At 43.5% G+C, this 24,522-nt stretch overlaps 1 protein-coding gene across 21 annotated transcripts in view; it reads left to right on the top strand.

Moving 5' to 3' along the window:
• The window catches only part of adgrl3.S (adhesion G protein-coupled receptor L3 S homeolog), a 1,276,319-nt gene that overhangs the window by 245,877 nt on the left and 1,005,920 nt on the right, over nt 1-24,522 (top strand). For all 21 annotated transcript variants that reach the window (XM_041579809.1, XM_041579790.1, XM_041579795.1 and 18 more), the window contains one exon: nt 10,826-11,039. In XM_041579809.1, coding sequence (XP_041435743.1) covers nt 10,826-11,039 — 214 coding nt within the window. The remainder of the gene's footprint in view (nt 1-10,825; nt 11,040-24,522) is intronic.

The following is a 24,522-nucleotide window of genomic DNA, read 5'->3' as shown; positions in this document are numbered from 1 at the left end:
ACTTGGAGAAGACCCACAAGTTTGTAGGGACAATCCTCTCCTCAATATAAGGTAGGGGACAAAGTGTGGCTTTCTACATTCATCTCAGGATTCCATCTCCCAATTTGGGCCCAAGATTTGTTTTTTGTTTTTGTTATTCCCATTGTGGAAATCATTGGCTGTCCGTCTTCAACTTCGTCCTGAGATGCGAATCCCCAATGTCTTTCATGTTTTCCTGGTGAAACCAGCAATCTCCAAACGTTTCTCTCCATATCAGTCTCCTCCTCCTTCTATCACTGTGGACGGTCAACAGGAGTATGAAGTTGAGAAGATTTCAGATTTTCCAGTGGGTCTTTACAGTTCCTCGTCAAATGGAAGGGCTTTGGTCCTGAAGAATGCTCCTTGGAGAAACATTCTGATGTTCATGCTCCTCGGTTGTTGTGAGATTTCTATAGTCATTTTTCCCAGAAACTGGGACATAGTGGTCCAGTGGCCCCCCTGGGGGAGGGGGTACTGTCAGGAGCGCTCTGCGGTGCTCCTGCTCCCATCCGTGGCAAAAGCAAGATGGCAGCACCCATGGTTGCCGTGTGGGTTCAGGCACCGGCACAATTACATCAGCGCGCAAACCAAATTCAAAATAAAAGGATGCCCAGGATGCCGGTTTGATGCCCGATTATAGGATTTGTTTGTTGCATTCCTGGGTGTTCTGAAATTCCGTTAATTGCTAATTCTTGGACTTTTGACCTTTGCCTGAACTCTGGACTTCGATTCTTTGGTGCCAGCCTTTTGAACTATTGCCTGTATCGTTTATTCTTGATCCCTTTGGTACAGCAAACTTGAACTTTATCCAGACGCTTCCTCCTTGGTCCGGTTTTTTCCTCTAGGAGCTGATAGGCCCCTGACAACTTCTACTTTAAGGTAGCAGACAAGGCGACTGATATCGGTAAAAAGACAGGACTGAAAGTTTAGTTTGGATATCTTTGAAGGTTCCGGAACATTGTAGCGTTAACGCTGAATCCTTAGATAGAACTAAAGAATTATTTTTGTTTTAACCTGCATATCTGACGATTCAGCTCTTAACATTAGCAGAGTGGACAAAAGATATTTCGTACGACCAGTGGTCATGAAAACGTAATTGTAGCATGTGTGGTGTCAAGACCGCCGGGAGCGCGAGGAGTCGCGTCCGCTCCCGGCGGCGAAGAATCCAAAATGGCGGCGCCCAGGCAACCCACGTGGGTTCCGACGCCGGCGCCGTGATGTCAGCGCGGCGCGACGGTCGCGGGCGCAAGGGCGCCAAATTCAAACATAAAAGGACGCCTGAGGCGCCAAGATGGCGCCCGAAAATAGGATCCTGTTCCCTGAGAGATTCCTGGGTTCCCTTGCTGTTTTTCCCTGCTTATATCTGCCTGATTCCTTGTTGTGACCCCTTGCCTGGACTTGGACTTCGCTGTTACTCTGCCTGCCTTTGACCCCGTGCCTTGCCCTGGACTTTGTTGTATTCCGCCTGCCTTCTGACCTGTGCTTGGACTTTGATTATTCTCTTGCCTAACCCCTGGATACCACGACCCTGATCCCTCCTGAGGGGCTTCCTCCTAGATCCGGACTACTCCCCAGAGGGGGCTCCCGGCTCCCTGACATTATTTTCGGGCCATGGATCCTTCTGAGGAAGCCACACCTCATGTCAGACGAGCGCTCCGCGGACTGGCATCCCGCATGGAGGACTACGAAAACCAGCAGGTTCGCATTGGGCAAGCACTCGATGTCCTGCTAGCTCAAGTGCCTTCTGCGCCCTCCACTGCTCCACCTACTGGAGATCCCCCCATGGCGGCAGCCCCTACGAATGCAAGCTACCCGACAGGTGAGCCTCGCATTCCACCTCCCCCTCGTTTCAGTGGGGACCCACAAGCCTGCAGGGGATTTGCCACGCAATGCCAAATTCAATTTGAGTTCCAACCCACACAGTTTCCAAGTGAGCGTTCCAAGGTGGGGTATGTGATGTCTCGATTGGAAGGCAAGCCACTGGAGTGGGCAACGTCTCTTTGGGAGAAGAATTCCCCGCTGACTTTTGATGTTAAAGACTTTCTCCAAGCTTTTCGCATAGTCTTTGATGCTCCAGGTCGGGTTACGAACGCCCCTGCTCGTCTCTTGCAGCTCCGGCAGGGAAGCCGCAGTGTCAATGAGTATGCTATAGACTTCCGAACACTGATGGCGGAGACTTCCTGGTGTGATGACGCTTACAAGGCTGTATACTACCAAGGCCTATCCTTCCGCATCAAGGATGATCTCGTCTCCAGAGAGACTCCTGACACCCTGGAAGGACTGATCGCTCTATCCATTAAGGTGGACACTCGTCTCAGAGAACACCAGGTGGAGAGAGAGCGCAGCAGACTATTTTCTCCCATGTTGGCCCCTCGCTTTCAAAGGCCGATTCTGCAAACACCCGCTGTTCCTGTGACTCATGTGTCGACGTCTCCCCTGGAGGAACCTATGCAAGTAGGAAAGACTCGCCTCTCCGAGCAGGAAAGACTCCGAAGACGTATGGCAGGTCTCTGTTTATACTGTGGTGGGCATTCCCATTTTGCCAACGCCTGTCCTGCCAAAGCCAAGAGTTTTGTACCCCGAGGTATGTCTCAGGTTTCTCATGTAGGGGGCATCACTCGAGGTCCTCAGGAGAGGTATCAAGAAAATTCACGCAGACTTCTCCTTCCTTTACAGATTCACCTGGCAAGTAAGTCTATCTTCGAAAGGGCCTTCCTCGACTCCGGAGCGGATGGCAATTTCATGGACGCCTTCTTTGCCGAACGCATGAAGATTCCCCTGCTTCCATTGTCTTCACCCCTGCGAATTACCGCCATAGATGACAAACCCCTGGAGTTTGAATTCGTCACAAAGTTCACGGCGGAATTATCTGTACAAGTTGGGGCGCTGCATCAAGAAAAACTTTCTTTCTTCATCATTCCCTGCCCTTCTACTCCAGTTATATTGGGTCTTCCGTGGTTACGTCTGCATAACCCCACCATAGACTGGTCCACTGGGCAGATCTCTCGTTGGAGTTTATTTTGCCTGCAACATTGCCTTCCGCCAAAACCCCTCGAGAAGGTGAATGTCTCCACTGCGGAATTAAAGACTTTGCTCTCCACTTACAAGGGATTTTCCGATGTGTTTTGTAAAAAGTCTGCAGAGTTCCTTCCCCCACATCGCTCCTACGACTGTCCGGTTGAACTCCTGCCAGGAGCTATGCCCCCCAGAGGGCGCACCTACCCTCTCTCTCCTGCAGAGACTACCGCTATGAAGGAGTACATCCAAGAAAATCTCCAGCGGGGGTTTATCCGCCCTTCTACCTCTCCTGCAGGGGCTGGGTTCTTCTTTGTGGAGAAGAAGGACGGAGGCCTTCGGCCTTGTATAGACTATCGGGGTCTGAATAAGATCACCGTGAAGAACAGGTACCCCTGCCCCTGATTGCCGAGCTCTTTGACCAGCTGAAAGGGGCAAAGATTTTCTCCAAGTTGGATCTCCGGGGGGCCTACAACCTCATTCGCATCCGGGAGGGTGACGAATGGAAGACGGCATTCAACACTCGGGATGGGCACTATGAATATCTTGTTATGCCCTTCGGCCTATGCAATGCCCCTGCCGTCTTCCAGGAGTTTGTTAATGATGTGTTCCGAGATCTCCTAGGAAGGTTCGTAGTCGTATACTTGGACGACATCCTGATCTTTTCCAAGGACCTTGAAAGTCATCGCTCCCAGGTGAAGGAGGTACTCTCTCGTCTGAGGAAGAACTCTCTCTTCGCCAAGTTGGAGAAGTGTGTCTTCGAGGTATCCAAGATCCCCTTCCTAGGATACATTATCTCTCCAGAGGGATTTGAGATGGACCCCGTGAAAGTGTCGGCCATCCAGGAGTGGCCTCTCCCATTGAGTACCAAGGCAATCCAGAGATTCATCAGATTTGCTAATTATTATCGACAGTTCATCCGGGGGTTCTCTTCCCGCATTGCACCTATTCTGGCCCTCATCCGGAAAGGGGGTAAACCAGCCTGTGGCCTCCATCTGCCATAGAAGCTTTTCAGTCCTTGAAAGAGGCCTTCACATCCGCTCCTGTTCTCCGACATCCCAATCCTGCACTACCCTTCTGCATCGAAGTTGATGCTTCTGAAGTCGGAGCCGGAGCTATCCTGTCTCAGAGACATTCCACTGATGGAAAATTGCACCCCTGTGCGTTTTTCTCCAAGAAGTTCTCATCCGCAGAGCAGAACTATGATGTCGGGAATCGGGAACTCTTGGCAGTCAAGCTTGCCCTTGAAGAATGGCGTCACCTCCTGGAGGGCTCTGAAATTCCTGTCCAGATTTTCACAGATCACAAGAATCTGGAGTTTATACAGTCCCTCAAGAGGCTAAATCCCAGACAAGCCAGGTGGGCCCTTTTCTTTTCCCGATTTAACTTTGTTTTGACCTATCGCCCAGGTTCCAAGAATCTGAAGGCCGACGCCTTGTCTCGTAGCTTCACTCCGGTGGACCGTGACCCTGAGAGGCAGGAACTAATCATTCCACCAGTCAAGATCATTGCCTCTCTGTATCCCCAATTTGCCGACCAGATTCTGGCTGGGCAGTCCTGGGCTCCTCAAGATACTCCGATTGGCATGGCCTTCGTCCCTCCAGAACTTCGCCTGGCCATCCTGCAACAAACCCACTGCTCCAGGCAAGCTGGACATCCTGGTCCGGCCAAGACCCTTGAACTCTTGAGGCGCCTAGTCTGGTGGCCTGATATCCGCAAGGATGTAAAGGACTTTGTGGCTGCTTGTAATGTCTGCGCCACTTCTAAGCCTAGCCATTCCCGCCCTAGCGGGTTGTTACAGCCTTTGCCGGTTCCCTCTCGTCCATGGACGCACCTCTCTATGGACTTTATTGTCGAACTTCCTCCCTCCGGTGGGAATACTGTGATCTGGGTTGTTATTGACCGCTTCAGCAAAATGGCCCATTTCATCCCTTTGAAGAAGTTACCCTCTGCGGTTGAATTATCCCAACTCTTTATTAAGTACATCTTCCGCCTGCATGGTTTCCCGGTGGAGATCGTCTCCGACAGAGGCACCCAGTTTACCGCCAAGTTCTGGCGTTCCCTATGTAAAGACTTGGGAATAACACTTCAATTTTCGTCTGCCTACCACCCGCAGACGAATGGGGCAGCTGAACGTGTGAACCAAGCCTTAGAACAGTTCCTGAGGAACCACGTGTCTCTTTGCCAGGACGATTGGTCTGACCTCCTCCCGTGGGCGGAGTTTGCTCATAATAATGCATGTCATTCCTCCACAGGAAAGTCTCCGTTTATGGTGGTGTATGGACAGCACCCTCAAGCCTTTCCTCAGGACTTCGTGTTGTCGGACGTCCCGGCTGCAGATGATCTGGCAGCCCATATGCTTGCTATTTGGGCTGCAACCAAGTCTAATCTGGAGAAGAGTGCTCTAGTCCACAAGACTTTCGCGGATCGCCGTAGAAGGCCCTCTCCTCCCTACAAGGTGGGTGATAGTGTCTGGCTCTCTTCCAGGAATATTCGCTTGAAGGTGCCATCTCCCAAGTTGGGTCCGAAGTTCCTGGGTCCGTTCCCCATCTTGGAAATAATTAACCCTGTAGCCATCAGACTTCAACTCCCACCAGAGATGAGAATTCCCAACGTGTTCCACGTCTCCCTGGTGAAGCCCACCATCTTTAACCGTTTCTCTGATGTCCAATCTCCTCCTCCTGCAGTCTCTGTGGAGGGTCAACAAGAATTTGAGGTGGAGAGAATCCTTGATTCCAGAATCTCCAGAGGGTCCCTTCAGTACCTCATCCATTGGAAGGGCTTTGGCCCCGAAGAATGCTCTTGGGAGGGACACCGTGATGTGCATGCTCCTCGTTTGGTAAGAGACTTCCACTCCAAGTTTCCCCAGAAACCAAGTCCCGGTGGTCCTGAGGCCCCCCGTGAGGGGGGGGGGGTACTGTCAAGACCGCCGGGAGCGCGAGGAGTCGCGTCCGCTCCCGGCGGCGAAGAATCCAAAATGGCGGCGCCCAGGCAACCCACGTGGGTTCCGACGCCGGCGCCGTGACGTCAGCGCGGCGCGACGGTCGCGGGCGCGCTGAAGCTGGCGCAAGGGCGCCAAATTCAAACATAAAAGGACGCCTGAGGTGCCAAGATGGCGCCCGAAAATAGGATCCTGTTCCCTGAGAGATTCCTGGGTTCCCTTGCTGTTTTTCCCTGCTTATATCTGCCTGATTCCTTGTTGTGACCCCTTGCCTGGACTTGGACTTCGCTGTTACTCTGCCTGCCTTTGACCCCGTGCCTTGCCCTGGACTTTGTTGTATTCCGCCTGCCTTCTGACCTGTGCTTGGACTTTGATTATTCTCTTGCCTAACCCCTGGATACCACGACCCTGATCCCTCCTGAGGGGCTTCCTCCTAGATCCGGACTACTCCCCAGAGGGGGCTCCCGGCTCCCTGACATGTGGCCACCTTAAGTCCCTTCAATAAAGTGTAGATAAGTCTGACAACTATAATCCCAGCTTCCAGTCTCCTCCTAATAGCTGCACAAACGCTATAAAGAAAGATAAGCACTTTGCCATGGCAAAGTATCTCCGCAAACTCTGTTCAGGAAGAGCCATATGTGTATGGCCAGGCCAGGTGTTGTCATAGGAATGTGTGTTATTTTAAACAAACTGTTAAAGCAAGGCAGTGAAGGAACTAAGCAGCATTCAGAGTCATATTACAAGTAGGGCACTATGGCTCAGCTGTTTAACCATTCAGGACCCTGGCTGGCAGCATACTTCTTTAAAGAGACCAACCACAATTTGCACAAGCAGATTTACACAAACAGGTCACTGGCTCTAACTAGTTGCTTATTCAGTGCTTGGGACTCGGAAACCTATGTCACAGAGCTGTGCAGAGATAAAAACAATGGTACGGCTGTCAGGATGAATGGGTGGGCAGTAGGAAACAGTCGTATGGGGGTAACATCCTACTTGTGATCTGCACTGATTGTCCAATAGTGGTAATATTGTGTGTACCAGGATGTCTTGTAGGTTATGTCCTCTGTGGTAGCCAATAGTTGACTGGAGGATCAGGTCTGATGACCTCCCGTTGTCCTTAAAGAAGAACTAAACCCTAAAAATGAATGGCTAAAAATGCCATATTTTATATACTGAACTAATTGCACCAGCCTAAAGTTTCCGCTTCTCAATAGCAGCAATGATCCAAGACTTCAAACTTGTCACAGTGGGTTACCTTCTTGGAAAGTGTCGGCAACACTCACATTCTCAGTGGGCTCTGAGCAGCTGTTGAGAAGCTAAGCTTAAGGGTCTTAGCAAATTGTCATGCAGAAAATGAGGTTGGCCTGTAATATAAGATGATGCTACAGGGCTGATTATCAAAGGAGACATTTCATATAACCTTCATATTCAGATATATCACTCATCCTTCCTCCCAAGAAAATCATTTTGAAAGCATTTTACCTCCTAAAACTGTCATCATATCAGAGCTGCAGAAAGATTTACAGGTCAGAAGCTAGACTGAAATGAGGAGTAGGAGGGTCTCTTCAATCCTGCAGGAAGCGGTCACAGCACTGACTGACAGGCTGAACTCTGCAGGGAAACCCCTCCCACCCTTTGTCCTGTGTGTTCCCAGCCTGCACATAGCGGTCTTATGCTGCTGCCTGATCATTCACTTATAACAACATACCTTACATAATATAAAGTAATAGATGTGAAGTTTAATACAAACTGTAAAAAATGTAATCGTAATATTTTCTTTTATTTAAAGTAACAGTATGCTCCTTTGTTCCACAGCAAATAGGCATTGTTCAGAAATGCATACCTCCCAGCATTTGAGATTAAGAAAGAGGTACAAAAGGCACCCCCACTTTATGGCCACTCCCCCATAAGTCACGCCCATTTAACAAAAATACACCCATTTTCATTATCATTTATTTATAAAGCATCCGGTATGTGCATAATGCAGCTGGAGAGGATATCAGCATAGTTTATAAGCAAGATAGAGGGCTGTCATTTATTTCTAGTATAAGGAATTTGGCACACTGATGAACCAGCACTGGCATGTTATAACAATCAACAACGAAAGGCACTGATGAAGGGCCATGCGGTCCCAAACGTTTGATCTTGTGAACAGTGTGGAGAGCACCATGGAATAAAGTTTGGGATCACCCCGTTTGATGCATAAAAAGGTATCGGCTACTTTCATTGTTGGATGTTATAACAATCAACCTGCTGTAGGGTATAATCTTTGGTTGAAATTGCTCTTCCCCCTCTCCCACAAATTTTAGTACTAACATAATAAGATATTCCAGCGAAAGGCAGCTATATTTATACGTGTGTTCGAGTTATTTGCCTTGTGTACATGTACACAAGGAACTGTGTATGTACAAGGAACTGTTGCTGCTGAGATAAGACAGATTCCCTCTTGCAGTGTGCAATGCTCTGTGACAACACATGTACTGGACACTTACCCAGCTGTGGGGTTACAAAAACTGCAGATTAACTGTAGCAGATCCAGCCACACAGTGTAACAGAGCAGCAGCACAGCACAGAGACCACAAGCAAAGACATACTGAAACCATTTTAGTACATAATCAGCCAAAGTCAGCAATGCGATCTCCTAAGCATACGGAATTCATTCATCATCATTTATTTATATATATAACTAAGATCCGCAGAGCTTTACCTTAGTTATAACAAACAGGGAATAAATGGTGGATAACAAACAAGGGTTACAGAGTACAATATGATTAAAGGGCCCTACAATGCAGCTTCACTTGGTATGTTTCTCACCCTTCAAATAAGACTCTATTCACTCCTCCATCCTGACAGACTTTAGCTGAGGATGTCCTAAAACGGTTTCAGCAGAGGAATGCAACATAGTCTGCTCTTTCTCTCACCCATCCCAGGCTGCAGTTGCACCTCTGTCCTGGGTCCTCCCTCCTTAGCCGTCGGCTCTCCCTCATCAGCTCTCCGCCCTCAGCCATCAACCCTCCCTACTCCGTTCGTCTCTTGGAGGCGTCTCATGGAGCTTGTGACGTCATGGGCATTGTCTCTTCTTGCGAGACTTGGCTAAGCACAGTTTCGAAAAAAACAGGAAGAGCGAAAGAGCCACAGTGAAGCAGGACATTAAGTCCACAATCCAGGACAGCGGAACAAGCACCTGAAAGCAGGACTGTCCAGAGAAAAGTGTGACTGTCCCGCGAAAAGCGCGACAGTTGGGTGGTATGCACAAATGTACGTGCCCAACTGGACATAGTCTCTAGTCCATAATGCACTGTTATACACTGTGCAACTCTCTTCCTTTATTACATTATAAAAGTTATACAAACAGTGTACATAGTAGTATTTACTGTTATGATATTCTAGAACAGCTGCTGTAGGTTTCTTTTCCTGCATATTGATATATGATCAGGAACAGGGAGTTGCAAGGGAATAAATACAGCTGTTCTGGAACAATTTATGATTAGGTGCAGGGAGTTGCAAGGGAAAATGCAGCTGTTGTGGAACAGTTTATGGTCAGGTGCAGGGTGTTGCAAGGAAACAAATGCAGCTGTTCTGGAACAATTTATGAACAGGTGCAGGGAGTTCGCAAGGTAAAAATGCAGCTGTTATGGGACAATTTATGTTTAAGTGCAGGGAGTTGCAAAGGGAATAAATGCAGCTGTTCTTAAACAATTTATGATTAGGTGCAAACAGTACAGGGAGGGGTTAAATGAACTGGGCAGAGGGAGAGAAATGAACAGGGCGAGGAGGGGGGAAAGAAACAGGACAAAGGTAGAAAGGAGTAGTTCAGGGAAAGGAAATGATGAGCTGATGTCTGCAGAGAAAGACTGAGTGTGACATCACAAACACGCCCACTCCTCCCTCATTGGCTGCAGCTCTGTAACTTAGGCAGAAGGTGCCCGCGGCTCTACAGCCTGATACTGGAGACTGCTGAACAGGAAGCTTTCAAAGGGGGAGGGCTGAGCAAAGCTTTACGCTAATACAGACGTTTTGACCCAAAAGGTATTCAAATAAAAGCTATTTCTTCTATTTTACATTATTTTACATGGTTTGATGCATTGTGAAAATTTATACTATACACCTTTAAATTCTGATGCTTGTTGCACTGGTTTATATGCTGCCATGTAGTAATTATCTGTATCAAATACGAATCAGCCTTATATTGTGACAATTATATTCTATGTGTGCTGTATATTGTGAGTCGGTCCCTAAGCTCAGAAAGTGACATCAGCACAGTGCATGTGCAATGAATAAGTAGAAAAGAAGATGGAGCTACTGGGGCATCTTTGAAGACACACTTTACTGCTATAGGGCTGTGGTTGCCTTGAGCTCTTACAAAAGCCCAAAAACATAATTTCTAGCTACTACTTTAGTTACATTTTAGTTCTCCTTTAAGTACTCTAGTGGCTTCTTCCACACCTGAGAAGTAACAGGTGGTGAATGTAAGGCGTTTAGTATCACTGGTGTGGGCAGATTCTTTATAAAACACATCTTCCTGTGTTAAGTAGGATTCTCTAGAAAATGTGACATCCAAGGAGCCCATCCTCTCTGAAGGAAGCGCTGGGTTTTGGCACTATCTCTTTGATTTAAATTTAGAGGGGGGGGGGACACTGTTTCTGTTTGTCTTGAGAAAGGTCCAAATGGAACAGAAACGTTACCAATACAGTTCTCTCAATACAGTTTTCTTAATTTTCAGTGCATTATGAAGCCCTGGAAGTATGTCTATTGCTGAGAAACGTTATCTTTCTCTCTCTATATAATGTTTATATAATATACAGCCACTCAGACACACACACCCATTAAATACTTTTTTTTCTTGTGCAGCTTTTAGTCGTGCACCAATTCCAATGGCAGTTGTTAGAAGAGAACTCTCTTGTGAAAGTTACCCTATAGAGCTACGCTGCCCAGGAACAGACGTTATCATGATTGAAAGTGCCAACTATGGTAGGACTGATGATAAAATATGTGATTCTGATCCTGCTCAGATGGAAAATACCCGCTGTTATCTTCCAGATGCCTATAAAATTATGTCTCAGAGGTAATGTACTCTAAATTTCTATACCCAAGAACTTCTCAAAACTGTATTTGAATGTACAAGTTTACTCATATTATCATTCTGAAACCAGAGTGGTTGTAAATTCCATGCAAAAAAAAAAAAAAAGTCTACCTCTATGTGACTATTGTAGTTTTCATGGAGCATAGATCTATACAAATTTGTTTTTTTTTTTTTTTGTTTACTTACTGTATTTCTTGAATTTCTGGTCAACATGTTTACAGCTATAGAAGCTTAATTTGTGTTTACAACTACTTTACTCACTTGATATAAGCATTCTGTCTTCACAAGGTTTTCAAAAGTGAAGTAATATGATTGGGTACTGAGAAAGAGAATCAATTCTGTGTATGCATACCTCCCAACTGTCCCGTTTTTAAAAAGGCAGTCCCTCTTTTGACAGCTCAACCTGCAGTCCCTCGTTTGTACTGAAAAGTCACTTTTTTCTCTGCACTGAACAGGCAGAAAAAGAAACAATTTTTCTAACTTAATTGTCTTTTGGCAGAGAGCCCAGAACAGCCACAGCTTCATATAAGATACTATTGTAACAATTTCAAAATAAGCAAATAAGTAATTTTAACAATATAACATAACAGGTCTATTGGGAGAAGTTAGACTCACAGCTTATAGGGCAATTCACCTTCATTAGCAAAACTGTAATAACTGAAAAAAACCTCACAGAAATATGTTCAAACTTTCATAACCTGCCAAATTTTGTAAAAGGAACATGGTCATTAGGGGGTGTGGCCACAAAATGGGCATGGTCAAAGATTTTAGCCGCGCTCAGCTTTTTTGCCCTTCTTTTTATTTCCAAAATGTTGGGAGCTATGTGTATGCAGATTCCCCTGAGAGCCCCACCTGACTTGGATGGATTCTGTTCTCAAGCTAGCTTGTCATTATCACCTTGACATTGATTTTTTAAATTATTTATTTATTAATTATGTTATATGAGCAGTTCTTTGTTTTTGTATGCTGTGAAGCACAACAATGGTAATACCTTATTATGCCCATAAGTTCATATATCATACTTTCCAAGTTTATAAAAACTCTGTGGTTTCTTTGTTCGGGTTTTGACTCTTTATGAGTTCAGAATCCATAGAGCTTGTGTAAAATAAAATAAACTTGTCTTTTCACCTGAAGTGGTATCTGGTTCTTGAAGTTCCCCAAAAGTACCAAGAAAACAATGTCCTAAATAATCAGAAGTCATAACCAGAGTTTGAATATTTTGACCAAATAAGTTTTAAAGGAACAGGCGCACAATACCTATGCAAAACTGAAAAATGCAATAAAATGACTAAAAATGCAACAAACTCACCAAAAATGTAATACAACCATTAAAATAGCATATAAAGGGCATTGCACAGTGTGGTTACTGAATACACTATTTAAAGTGACCACAAAATACTCTTTCAGGCAAAAAAGATGATGCTGTAAAGAAGAAAAAAAACACAAAATTGTGTGTGTAGACTTGGCAAAATGTATGCTTGTGTGTGTAAGTATATGTATTAGTGTAAAAAGTAGGTGATTTGTGTATTTTGTGTGTGTGTTATATTAACCTTGGGTACGAAGAATGCAGATCCATCTTCAGACACGCTGGAGGACTGGAGGCACCAGGAGAATCATCTGGGCTATCCAGGTCAGGGGCATCTCTGGGGGGGAGGCTGAAGTGTTCCTATGTATCTGCTGCACCTATGGGGCCTCTAATTGCTATCTTCCAGCTGGGTAACAAGCAGGTAAGGAGTGAGTGGCTTTAAAAGCTGCTCCCCAAACCGCATGTGCTTGAGATCATATAATCTACAATTGGTGGCACTTAAAGGGTTAATCCTGTAGGGGTGATGTGTGGTTTCCTTTCTGTAGGTAAATTTTGTAGGCTACATTCTTTAATGCAGAACAATTTGATAAAAGGTTTAAATAGTGTCAGGGATGCAACATCGGTGCCTCAGCACCTCCCTTTTGGACCACCCCAATCACAAAATGGTATGCAAAATATTTCTGCAAGTGTGCATTGCTGTGAATACATTGTTTTAACATGTTTGAGTCACTGTTTTATGATCTGTGTGCCTGCACCTTTGTATGCACAAGCAATAAGCTTGAGTAAGGAGAGCAACGCTGCTATTTCAGAAGATTAGTCGCCCAGCAACTAATTGCTTCTTTTTCGGGTGACTATTCTCCCTGAACGCCTTCCTGCTGGCTAGAATGTAAATCGCTGGCGGGATGGCACTCTGAATGCTTAGTTTTCTGAAGTCGTGCAAAGTTGCCTCACGAGGAAACTTTGGGCAACTTCGGAAAGCCGAAATGATCTGAGTGCCATCCCCTGGGCGACTAATCTCCCGATTAAATGGGTTGATAAGTTAAAAGGTTTTTAAAGGTACTGATATTTATATAGAAGGAAGCACATGTCACTTTTTTAAAAGGTATTTTTAAAGGTACTGATATCTATTACAGAATGAAGCACATGTCACTTGGAATAACTTTGCACTCACATGAAGGGGTGTGTGTGTGGGGAATTGAAATATATTTCACTGGATACATTTAGGGTAGTATGAATAAATTGTAAATATTGGAAGATGCAAGAATATTCAACATCTTTTGGTGAAATAGAAAAAAAATTGAGGTGTTCGAGGTAGGGTGGGAAAAAATTAGTCGTTAGTGAAAGGCACGTGTAAGGTTTATGTTGCTTGGTTACATTGAAGTGGAAGGAGGAGCGTGGTTTTTTTAGGAATGATATTGCCTCGTCTGAAAGGAAATGTTATAGCAGTATATAGTACATATCTTTCCTCTCTTTTTGAAAACATTGTGAAAGTTTTTATTACTGAATTTTAAATAATTTTAAATAGTTGTTTTATGTCTGCACCAAAAAGGGGGGGGGGGGCCCTGGGTGAAACAGACATTTCAATATACTGTAACAAACATATTCACAATTAAGATTTTTGATTGATTATCTTTCAGAGCAATTCATATGTTTCTAAAACAGAGGGCAGGCTTTTATAGGTATAGGTTTACAGAACTGTAGAACTGAAGTGCTAGTGAAATTATGCAGGCTCGACAACTAATAGGTTGAACTTGATGGACATGTCTTTCTTTTCAGCTTCATCTACTATTTTACTATGATTGAAATGATTGTGTAGCAGAGCTTGGCCAGCACAGTAGGGTGCCTCACTCTATACAAACACCCCTCTATTGTTCAGCCCAGCAACTTCTCTCTCCTGTCCCTCTGGCATGATACACATTGCTGACCTGATGCATGCAGGGCATGAGTTAGAGGAGACAGAAGGTCCCTAGTGTCCTATAACTCCCCCAATACTTGCACCTTAGAAATCTGCCTGCCCCTAGTTCCAGCCATGTTGTATAGAAACACTGAAATATTGTGCTTCCAAACTGTTTTTATTTGCACTCATCTAAACAACATATTTAAAGGAACAGTTCATTGTAAAAATAAAAACTGGGTAAATAGTATGTACATAAAAATGATTCTAATGTAGTTAGCCATAAATGTAATCTCCCCCCGGATCTGCCTGTGTGCCTTGACCCTAAGGGGGTGTCACATGGGACATACACTGTTCAGTGAGTTTGCAATTGATCTTTAGCATGCAGCTGGGATTCAAAAGCAACAGTTATGACCCATATGCCCGGTAACCCTGATCACTGAATACTGCCTGGTAACCAATTATTGGAACACAAGAGAGCTGCAAAGCAGGAAGTAGTGTTGTGGCTATTATGTTAGACATTCAGTAACTCCAGTCTTTATAGATAACATTTTTGACTAACTATATTAGAATTTTTTTATGTTGCACAGCCTATCCATTTTTTATTTTTATACTGAACAATTCCTTTAAAGGAAAACTGTAACTTCAGTATGTATTCTTAACTCACAGATAATTTATTTCATATTGATCTATGGGTTTTTTGTAGATAACAAGTTGTCTAATTCCAGGCAGTGTGATTCTGTGGCCACTAAAGCAAGTAAAGTACTGTCTTGCATAAAAGAAGGGCATAAACTTAAAAAAGGATGAAAACTTAAATTTGCCTCTTTAAAGGTCCATAGTAAGGCCTCATCTGCATTATGCAGTGCAGTTTTTGGCTCCAGTCCTTCAGAGGGATATAAATGAGCTGGCGAGTGTGCAGAGATGTGCAGCTAAACTGATTAGAGGGATAGAAGACTTAAAGGAGACATCTTATATAATCTTAATATTCAGATATATTGCTCATCCTTTCTCAAAACATTTAAGGCAAGGCAATCGTCGATAATAAAGTACGAAAAGAAAAAAAGGGGAAAAAAATTCTTTACTGCTTAAGTAGTGATCTTACATTATTCAGGTTACTTAGTTATGAGTGGAGGGCCAAATAGAGCTGGGGATAGTTTTCGTGCACTAGCAAAGGAAGCCAGATTTTATCATAAGGTGTGATTTGGTTCTTCAATGTGTATGAAAGCTTTTCATTAATGCTATACTGATTATTTTTTGCATTTAAAGAGACCAATGGTAGTCCCGTTTTTTTTTTAGTTGCCAGCTATAATGAGTCTCGCTGCCATTAATATGTGCTTGTTCAACCTATATATAGTTAGTATATTTTTTGGGTTTTTTCCCCAGTAGCATTACAAGGTGGTCCTTTAGTATGGAATTTAGTATGGAGGACCCTGGAGATAAGGTTTGTGTCCTAGAATTTAGATATGATTTTGCAGTTCCACCAAATGTGGAAGTATAGTCCCGGGGTCTACACATCCTCTAAAACACTGCAGGTTGCATGCGGGGTAGAATCTGTTCAATCTTGTAGGAACTAGAAGGATCCCGTGGAGTAGTTTGATGGATGTCTCTCTAATGATGACACAGGTGCTCCCCTTATGTATGGTTGCCTTTAACCCTTTAAGTGCCAGCAGAATTTCACATTTTGGTTACGTGAAATGCCAACCACTTTTTGAAACATTTGTACTCTCTCACTTTCTGGGGCATTTTCTGAGGGAAAACCTATAGTTTACCTAGGAAAACTATACATTGTTTTTCTCGGGAGAAACTAAGCTTTCTAAATCTGCCTGAGTTTTTATGTATTTCCACCTCTGCAAAAAGATTTATAGCTCTAAATACAAAAAAAAAATTAAAATTCCTATTTTTCTCAATATATGAATATTTGATTTTATGTATAAAAATCCAAGTCTACAGCAAAAACTCCTGCCAGTATATTAACAAATTTTGAAAGCACTAAGGCAGAAAAATGCATACCTCAGAAAACCATATATTTTTGAAAATGGGAGCATTCTGGTGATTCCAAAATGGGTAACTATGTCGCTCTACTCCAAACTACCAAACATAAAAGCTTGTCTGAACGTAGAGGTTTTTATACAGATTTATCAAAATTCTGAAAATTCACTTCAAAGGTTTTTATTTTGCTGCTCCGCATATCCCACACTGTATTAGGAACCAAGAACAAGCACCCTGAATATGATTGCCAGGGGTCCACTGAACAGTTTCATGCCCATTGTGCATAGGTTTACCAAAGTACCTGGCATTTAGAGACCCCAATATTAAAAAGTTAGCACATCCAAATTGTCCAAGACTTTACTTCAGCTACTGAAAAATCAACACATTTACTGCATTTTTTTGTGGGGTAAAAACACAGAAAAATAGGTTTTCCCCCCAAAACCATATATTTTTGGAAAATACACATTCTACCGCATCTAAAATGGGTACCAAAGCTTCAACTTTCCAGCATCATATCGCCCTTTATGAACATGAACATGAGGGTCTACTAAACAGTTTGATGCCCAATATGGATAGATTTACCAAACTAGGTGGCATGCAGAGACCCCCAAGTCCAAATAGTTCATATGAATTTTCACATATGACACTCTGGCTACCACAATATAAGCACCTGGTATGTGTATTATGTGCCATGAGACTCCCTAACAGTATGGAGACCCTAGAAAAACCATATATTTTCCGAAAGCACTCATTCTGATGAATCTAAAGCAGGTAATTACATCTTTTTACTACAAACTACCAAACCACAAAGACATGAAATTTCTGAAAATAGTCACAAAGCTTGCATTTTACCCCATTATATACCTCACATTTTGTAACGTACCAGAAAAATGCACACCAGGGGTCTACTAAACAGTTTGATGCCTGATATGAAAAGATTTACCAAACTAGGTGGCATACAGAGACCCCCAAATGAAAATAGTACAAATGAATTTTCATGTATGACACTGTGACTGCTATAATACAAGCACCCAGTATGTCTAATATGCACCATAAGACCCCCTTAACAGTATGGAGACCGTGTGTGTGTGTGTGTGTGTGTGTGTGTGTGTGTGTGTGTGACTGTTGTGAATGTGTGAAACCTCCCTGATCCCCCAAAAATGTATGTGATTGTGGTGTAAGTGTATCATAGTGTAAAATGTGTGTATTTGTGTGCATGTATTACACTAACCTGGGGTGTGTAGGCTGCAGATCGTGCCCCTGAAGGCTAGAGGAGCTGGAGGGAGTCATCAGATCACTGATCCGGGTCGTGGGCTTTGATGCAGGAAGTAGATGAGTCCATTGTGCAGGCAGCAGGGACACGTGGCCACACTTCTTTTGGGGCCCCTGGGCGATTATGCCCCAGGGGCCACTTTCTAACCCACTCTGCTCATTGCCTAGGGGCTTCTGAGCAAGCAGGGAGGGGAGAGCTGCTTACCCGGCCCGATATGCTGCAGAACCTAGCATCTACGTTTTGCGGCATTTCAAAAACTTCTGCCACAGAACATAGATTCTACATTCTGTGGCACTTAAAAGGTTAAGGTGTTGTCTTTAGTTTGCTTTATCTGTTGCTGTGTATAGTGGACCAGCTGTGTTGCTCTAAATGTTTCTTGTGTTGAGGGGTTGTAGAGGTCCAACAGCTGTTGGAGTGTTAAGGGCTTCCCGTATCAATTCAGTGAATGGAGCCTGGTCGCCCCGTTGCTGTTCCACCATGAAAATCCTCGTTTTGACTGGCCTGGAGGAAAATCCAGATTGTTTACCAGTGGGATTAGTGGTGATGGTGTTCTGGGATGATATATGATCAGGAGCTGGGAGTTGCAATGGAAAATGCAGCTGTTGTGCAGCAGGTTATGGTCAGGTGCAGGGAGTTGCAAGGGAATAAATGCTGCTGTTCTGGGACAATTTATGATCAGGTGTAGGGAGTTGCAAGGGAAAAATGCAGCTGTTCTGGAACAATTTTTATTTAGGGGAAGCAAATTGCAAGGGAATAAATGCATCTGATGTTTTGGAATTGTATAATGTATAATAACAGATGTGGGGAGTTACAAAGGAAAACCCAAAAGATGTTGATTGCTATTTGTATACAACATAATACTGTCTAGAATGACCATGGTATTTACCTAACTCCTGATACACTTGCCCCCAGAAAAGATAAAATACTTTTAGTAGCAGATTGTTTTATTTTTAACATCATAACCTTTATTAAAAGATAATAGGCATGACATGTAGCGAAGAATGCAACATATGAGGGTTAATTGACAATGTAGTAGATGATATATCACATGACATTCTCATACCAGTCATACAAAGTTATACAATGTGTTAATTAAAAGAAAAGATAACAGCAAGGGAAATAAAAAGAAAAAAAACAAGAGAAAGTGCATATAGTCAACATTGTCTAGAAAACAACAATATGATGATTTGCCAACAATAGTATATACGGATAAGATTTCCAAATGCGGTAATCAATACTGTCCCACACAATAGATCAATCCAATCGCCGTGCCTAATCAAATTTGTTAGATGATCCCCTTTTAGTGTATAGGTAAGTCATACAGTTAATGAAGCTAAGCATTTGTTCCATCCACATCTGGTGGGTTGGGGGATCAACATTCTTCCACTGTTGAGTTAGGCATTTGCGTGCATGGAATAGGCTCTGACGTATAATAACTAACTGATCCTTATTGAATTGGGAGTCATCACAGGCACCCAATATGGCTAATTCAGGGGATGGGACTAGAGGGGTCCCCAGTACATTTGTTAACGTAGCAAACACTTCCTCCCAGTACTTCTGTAGTTTCCTACAATCCCAAAACATATGTTTGAGCGTTCCCATCTCTGAGGTACATCTAGTACAGGTAGGGGGGTTCTGGGAGTTCATTCTGTGCAATCTCACCGGGGTGAAATAGGCTCTATGCAGAATGTATCTCTGTATCATTTTGTGGTTGGCGTTGGGGGACACAAATCCAGGTGCCTCCAGGGCATCTAGCCATTCCTCATCTGTAAGTGAAGGGATATCTAATTGCCAGGCCCTGAATAAGCTAGCATTGGTTTTATCAAATTTACTGGATCGCAAAACTTTATATAAATTGGAAATAAGATGCTGGTTGTCCTGCAGTTCCAGTATTCTGCAAAAAGGGGGTTTCCCAATTTTAAATGGGTCCTTAGAATATGCATGTTGAACCTGCCTATAATGTAACCAGTGAGAGGCTGGTATATCAAAGTCCCTTTGGAGTTGCTCAAATGGTATAATAGCATTATTATGAAATAGATGGTGCAACAACTTTATGCCTTTACTTTCCCATGCCCGACCCATCGGTATCAATACAAATTCCTGAAGTTGTGGGTTATGCCAAATAGGAGTATCTGGATGTTTTAATTGATGAGTGCATACAGCTCGTGCTCGCTCCCACACTTTACGGGCTAAATGCATAAGGGGGCTACATATGGATTTTTAGATCTAGTGAGGGTCTCAAAAGCACGTGTAGCAATGGATGCGCTAGATTGTGGACAGCCATCAGCAATAGGGAGGAGGGGCACTGCACATCCAAACGAGCCCAAGGTTTGACATGGGATAATTGGGCAGCTTAATAATATAACGCAAAGTCCGGCAAAGCTGCTCCTCCACTATCGGTCGCTTTTTTAAGAGAGTCAAGTTTTAGCTGAGTCCTACCAGACCCCCATATGAAAGGGCACATCAGCCTGTCCAGTTTTCGGAAAAAGGCCTTGGTGAGTACTATTGGTGCCTGTGTAAGTACATATAAGATTTTAGGGAGGATTGTCATTTTGATTAAACTAATACGTCCCTGTGGACTAAGAGGCAGCCCGGACCATTGCCTAAACTTAGCTTCCACCATGTCTAGTAGTACATTTAAAGACCAGAAAGCAGATATTGGCCTAGATACTTTAATTCCTAAGTATTTAAACTCTGAGGCTAACTCCAGTGAGTGTCGGTTGGGGACTGCGGTCACCTCCTGGCCGTCTATCAGGCAAAGGGTTGATTTAGACATACAGATGGAGCCAGAAAGAATTGTACATCTGGCGCGCTGTAACGGATCAAGATAAATGCGCTAGTCGCGTCACATGCAGGGAAACACGATGCCCCGACGTTCTCCAAAGAGAGGAGCATAAATTAAAATAGGCGCAATTACACAAACGACCACCAGGTGGCGCCTGATCGGCACTTCATTTACAGTGTACATCTTTAATACACGTCTCCCTCTCAGATCCATTTTTACTTTCTCCCCGATTTTTACTTAATCTCCTGTGTCCATCTCAGACCAATATTATATCTGTCCCATATCTCTATTTTTTTCATCTGCCTCAGGGTATCTTTCACACTACAAACAGAGCTATAGCCATATTGTAGTGAAGTGTGGTTAGGGTGCTGCTTTTGGTAATTTAAAGTCATAGTTTTGAATCCCCCCTCTGCCTAATTTTCACTTTATCTCCTTTGTCCCTCTCTCAGCCAATTTTTATTTTGCGCTCTGTCCCTCTGCCTCCCCAATTTTTGCATTATCCCATGTGTCCGTCTCAGCCCGAACTTACATTTGTTCCCCGGTCTCTCTATGTTCCTCCGTGTATCTTCTGCACTAAAAGCTATAGCCCAATAGTAGTGTAGTGGTTAGAGGATTGGTTTTGATAATGGAAGGTCATAGGTTTGAATCCCCTCTCAACCTGATTTTTACTTTATTCCCTTTAAACCTCTCAGCCCAATTTTTTACTTTATACCCTTTGTCCCTCTGCCTCCCCAATATTTACTTTTTCCCTGTGTCCCTGTCTCAGGCCGATTTTTACTTTATCCCTGTGTCCCTGTCTCAGCCCGATTTTTACTTTATCCCTGTGTCCCTGTGTCAGCTCGATTTTTACTTTATTATCCCTGTGTCCCTGTGTCAGCTCGATTTTTACTTTATCCCTGTGTCCTTGTCTCAGCCCGATTTTTATTTTAACCCTGTGTCACTGTCTCAGCTCAATTTTTATTTTCTGCTCTTTCCCTCTGCCTCCCCAATTTTTACATTATCCCATGTGTACATCTGTCCCCCGGTCTCTCTACTGTGATCATTTTTCTACGTGTATCTTCTGCAAAGAAAGCTGTAGCCCTATTGTAGAGTAGTGGTTAGGGAATTGGTTTTGATAATGGAAGGTCATAGGTTTGAATCCCCTCTCAACCCGAATTTTACTTTATTCCCTTTAAACCTCTCTCAGCCCAATTTTTACTTTATTCCCTTTAAACCTCTCTCAGCCCAATTTTTACTTTATCCCCTTTGTCCCTCTGCCACCCCAATATTTACTTTTTCCTTGTATCTCTCTCTCAGCCCGATTTTTTTTCTTTATCCCTGTGTCCCTGTCTCAGCCCGATTTTTATTTTCCGCTCTGTCCCTCTGCCTCACCAATTTTTAATTTATCCCATGTATCCGTCTCAGCCCAAAATTACATCTGTTCCCCGGTCTCTCTACTTTGATCATTTTTCTATGTGTATCTTCTGCAAAGAAAGCTGTAGCCCTATTGTAGAGTAGTGGTTAGGGAATTGGTTTTGATAATGTAAGGTCATAGGTTTGAATCCCCTTTCAACCTGATTTTTACTTTATTCCCTTTAAACCTCAATCAGCCCAATTTTTACTTTATCCCCTGTGTCCGTCTCAGCCCAAAATTACATTTGTCCCCCGGTCTCTCTATTTTTCCATCTGCCTCCATGTATCTTTCTCACTACACATAAAGCTGTAGCTGTTGCATAGCAGTTAGACAGTTAAGGCCCCCATAGACGCGACGATTCTTCGTTGGCGAACGACCGATTTCAGCGCAGCCCGACCGATCCGTCAAATTATCGTGAGGTTAGTGGGATTCGAACGATGGAACATCTTACGATTTTTCGTCCGACATCTGTCAGGAAATTGATCGGCCAGGTTAAAAAATCTTTGTCGGTCCCAGTACAATCTATCTGTGTTTGCAGGGCCAAGCAGGCGGCTCCCCTTTGTTTTCCTGGCAAATTGGTCGTTTTAGTTGATGGACAATTCGAACGTTTGTACGATGGTTCTCAGAAGACCTTGGTCTCACGATGAGGATTGGATCTGTTAAAAATCTGTACATCTATGGCCAACTTAAGTTTTACAAACTTACAAAGTTGTCATAGGCCTCAGCGTTTTGCCCAGCTGATTTTTCAGCACCACGTGCCTTTTCCACTTTATAGTGAGTGGTCAAAAAAAGTGAACTGGGATGGGGCCCGTGGAAAACAAGCACTGCCACGGAATCTTGTAAATGAAATACTGTACCAGACAAAGATTCGTTTTCTAGTTGGTCCAGAGGAAATAAAAAAAATTAAAGACTCCGTTAACTCACTGCTCAGGATAAAAAAGAACGGTTGCATGGACAACATATGTATAGGCTATCTAAATATGCAGTAGACAGGCAATAATGTGTTTTGCTTACTTTGTTATTTTATTTAACAGTGAAAACATTTCTGTGATTTGGGGTCTTTCAGTAATGAAGCGTTTACTCAGCACACAAAGGAAATTGCCCAGATGCACTGCCCTGAGCCCTCAGCATGTGGGGGTGGGCGGACAAGCTGACAAACAAAGATAGAGCAGGCACTAAGTGAAGGCAGACTTCCAACAGGCACTGGTTCAGAGTAAAAGTTTTATTGTGTCCACAGCCTGATGCGTTTTTTGTTTTTTGTTACAAACACTCATACTGTAGGCTAATTATTTAACAGTGTCATTTTTAAAAAATCTTCTTTTATAGTGTTTTGGTGAATATCACTCTGTACTAGTGTGCAAAAAAATAAACAATTTTCATTTTGGGAATATATTTTGTTTCCAGTTTATTCACACGACTAGGGATTCCATAGTTCTTGCACATTGCCAGCCAGTGGCGGATTAACACTACATGAGGCCCCTTGGCTACATTTTCGGCAGGGTCCCCCCGACCCCTAGTTAGTTTTTTAATCAGTTCCTTGGACATAATTATACAGAGGAATATTAGATAAACATTTGTGAACAGATGTGCAAAGCCTGCCATGCCCCGCATATATAACAGAGCATAGATAGCTAGAAACTCAGCTGCCATAAAGCAGGACAGGACTGCTGCTTACAATGGGGATCAGACAGGATCTGTGCAGCCACTGGGACAGAATGCTCTGTTATACAGATAGCTAGAATCTCAGCTGCCATAAAGCAGGGCAGGACTGCTGCTTACAATGGGGATCAGACAGGATCTGTGCAGCCACTGGGACAGAATGCTCTGTTATACAGATAGCTAGAAACTCAGCTGCCATAAAGCAGGACAGGACTGCTGCTTACAATGGGGATCAGATAGGATCTGTGCAGTCACTGGGACAGAATGCTCTGTTATACAGATAGCTAGAAACTCAGCTGCCATAAAACAGGACAGAACTGCTGCTTACAATGGGGATCAGATAGGATCAGATCAGATAGGCTATAGCCTATGTTAGCCTATTCATTAACCCGCCCCTGTAATGCCAGCATCTATTGAGTGGATTAACAGTATAACTGTAACATACTATTATCTTTTATGAATAGTGAAACATTGTGCTTTACACATTGCCAGTGTCTATTGAGTGGATAGAGACAAACATTGTGCAGGTCCATGTCTTTCCCCTTCCCCCTCGAGTGTCAGCAGACACTGGCAATGTGTAAGGCACAATGGTTTAGCTCAGTGCTGTAAATTAAAAAAAAAAAGAGTTTAAACAAAAAATGCACTATCAGGTCTCAAACCTATGATGTTACGTTTGTAAAACTAGATGTCTAACTGCTATGCAACAGCTACATGGAGGCAGATGGGAAACATAGAGAGACCAGGGGACAGATGTAATATCTAGCTTATTGGGACACATGGGATGAAGTAAATATTGGGGAGGCAGAGGGACAGGGCAGAAAAGTAAAAATCGAGAGAGGGACACAGGGTAATATAAAAATTGGTCTGAGAGAGGAACACAGGGCTAAAGTAAAAATTAGGATGAAAGGGGATTCAAACCTATGACCTTCCATTATCAAAACCAATTCCCTAACCACTACACTACAATAGGACTACAGCTCTGTGTGTATGCTGGAAGATACATGGAGTAATATGAAAAAATAGAGAGACATGGGACAGATGTAATGGGCTGATAGGGACACAAGAGATGAAGTAAATATCGGGGAGACAGAGCAGATAATGGACTGAGAGTGACAGAGGGGATAAAGTAAAAATCAGGGAGACAGAGGGTGAAAGTAAAAATAGGT

The sequence above is a fragment of the Xenopus laevis genome, chromosome 1S (genome assembly GCF_017654675.1).
Source record: "Xenopus laevis strain J_2021 chromosome 1S, Xenopus_laevis_v10.1, whole genome shotgun sequence".
In the NCBI taxonomy this organism is placed as follows: Eukaryota; Metazoa; Chordata; class Amphibia; order Anura; family Pipidae; genus Xenopus; species Xenopus laevis.
The sequence above is the reverse complement of the archived record's forward strand: the minus strand, read 5'-3'. Positions and strand labels throughout refer to the sequence as shown.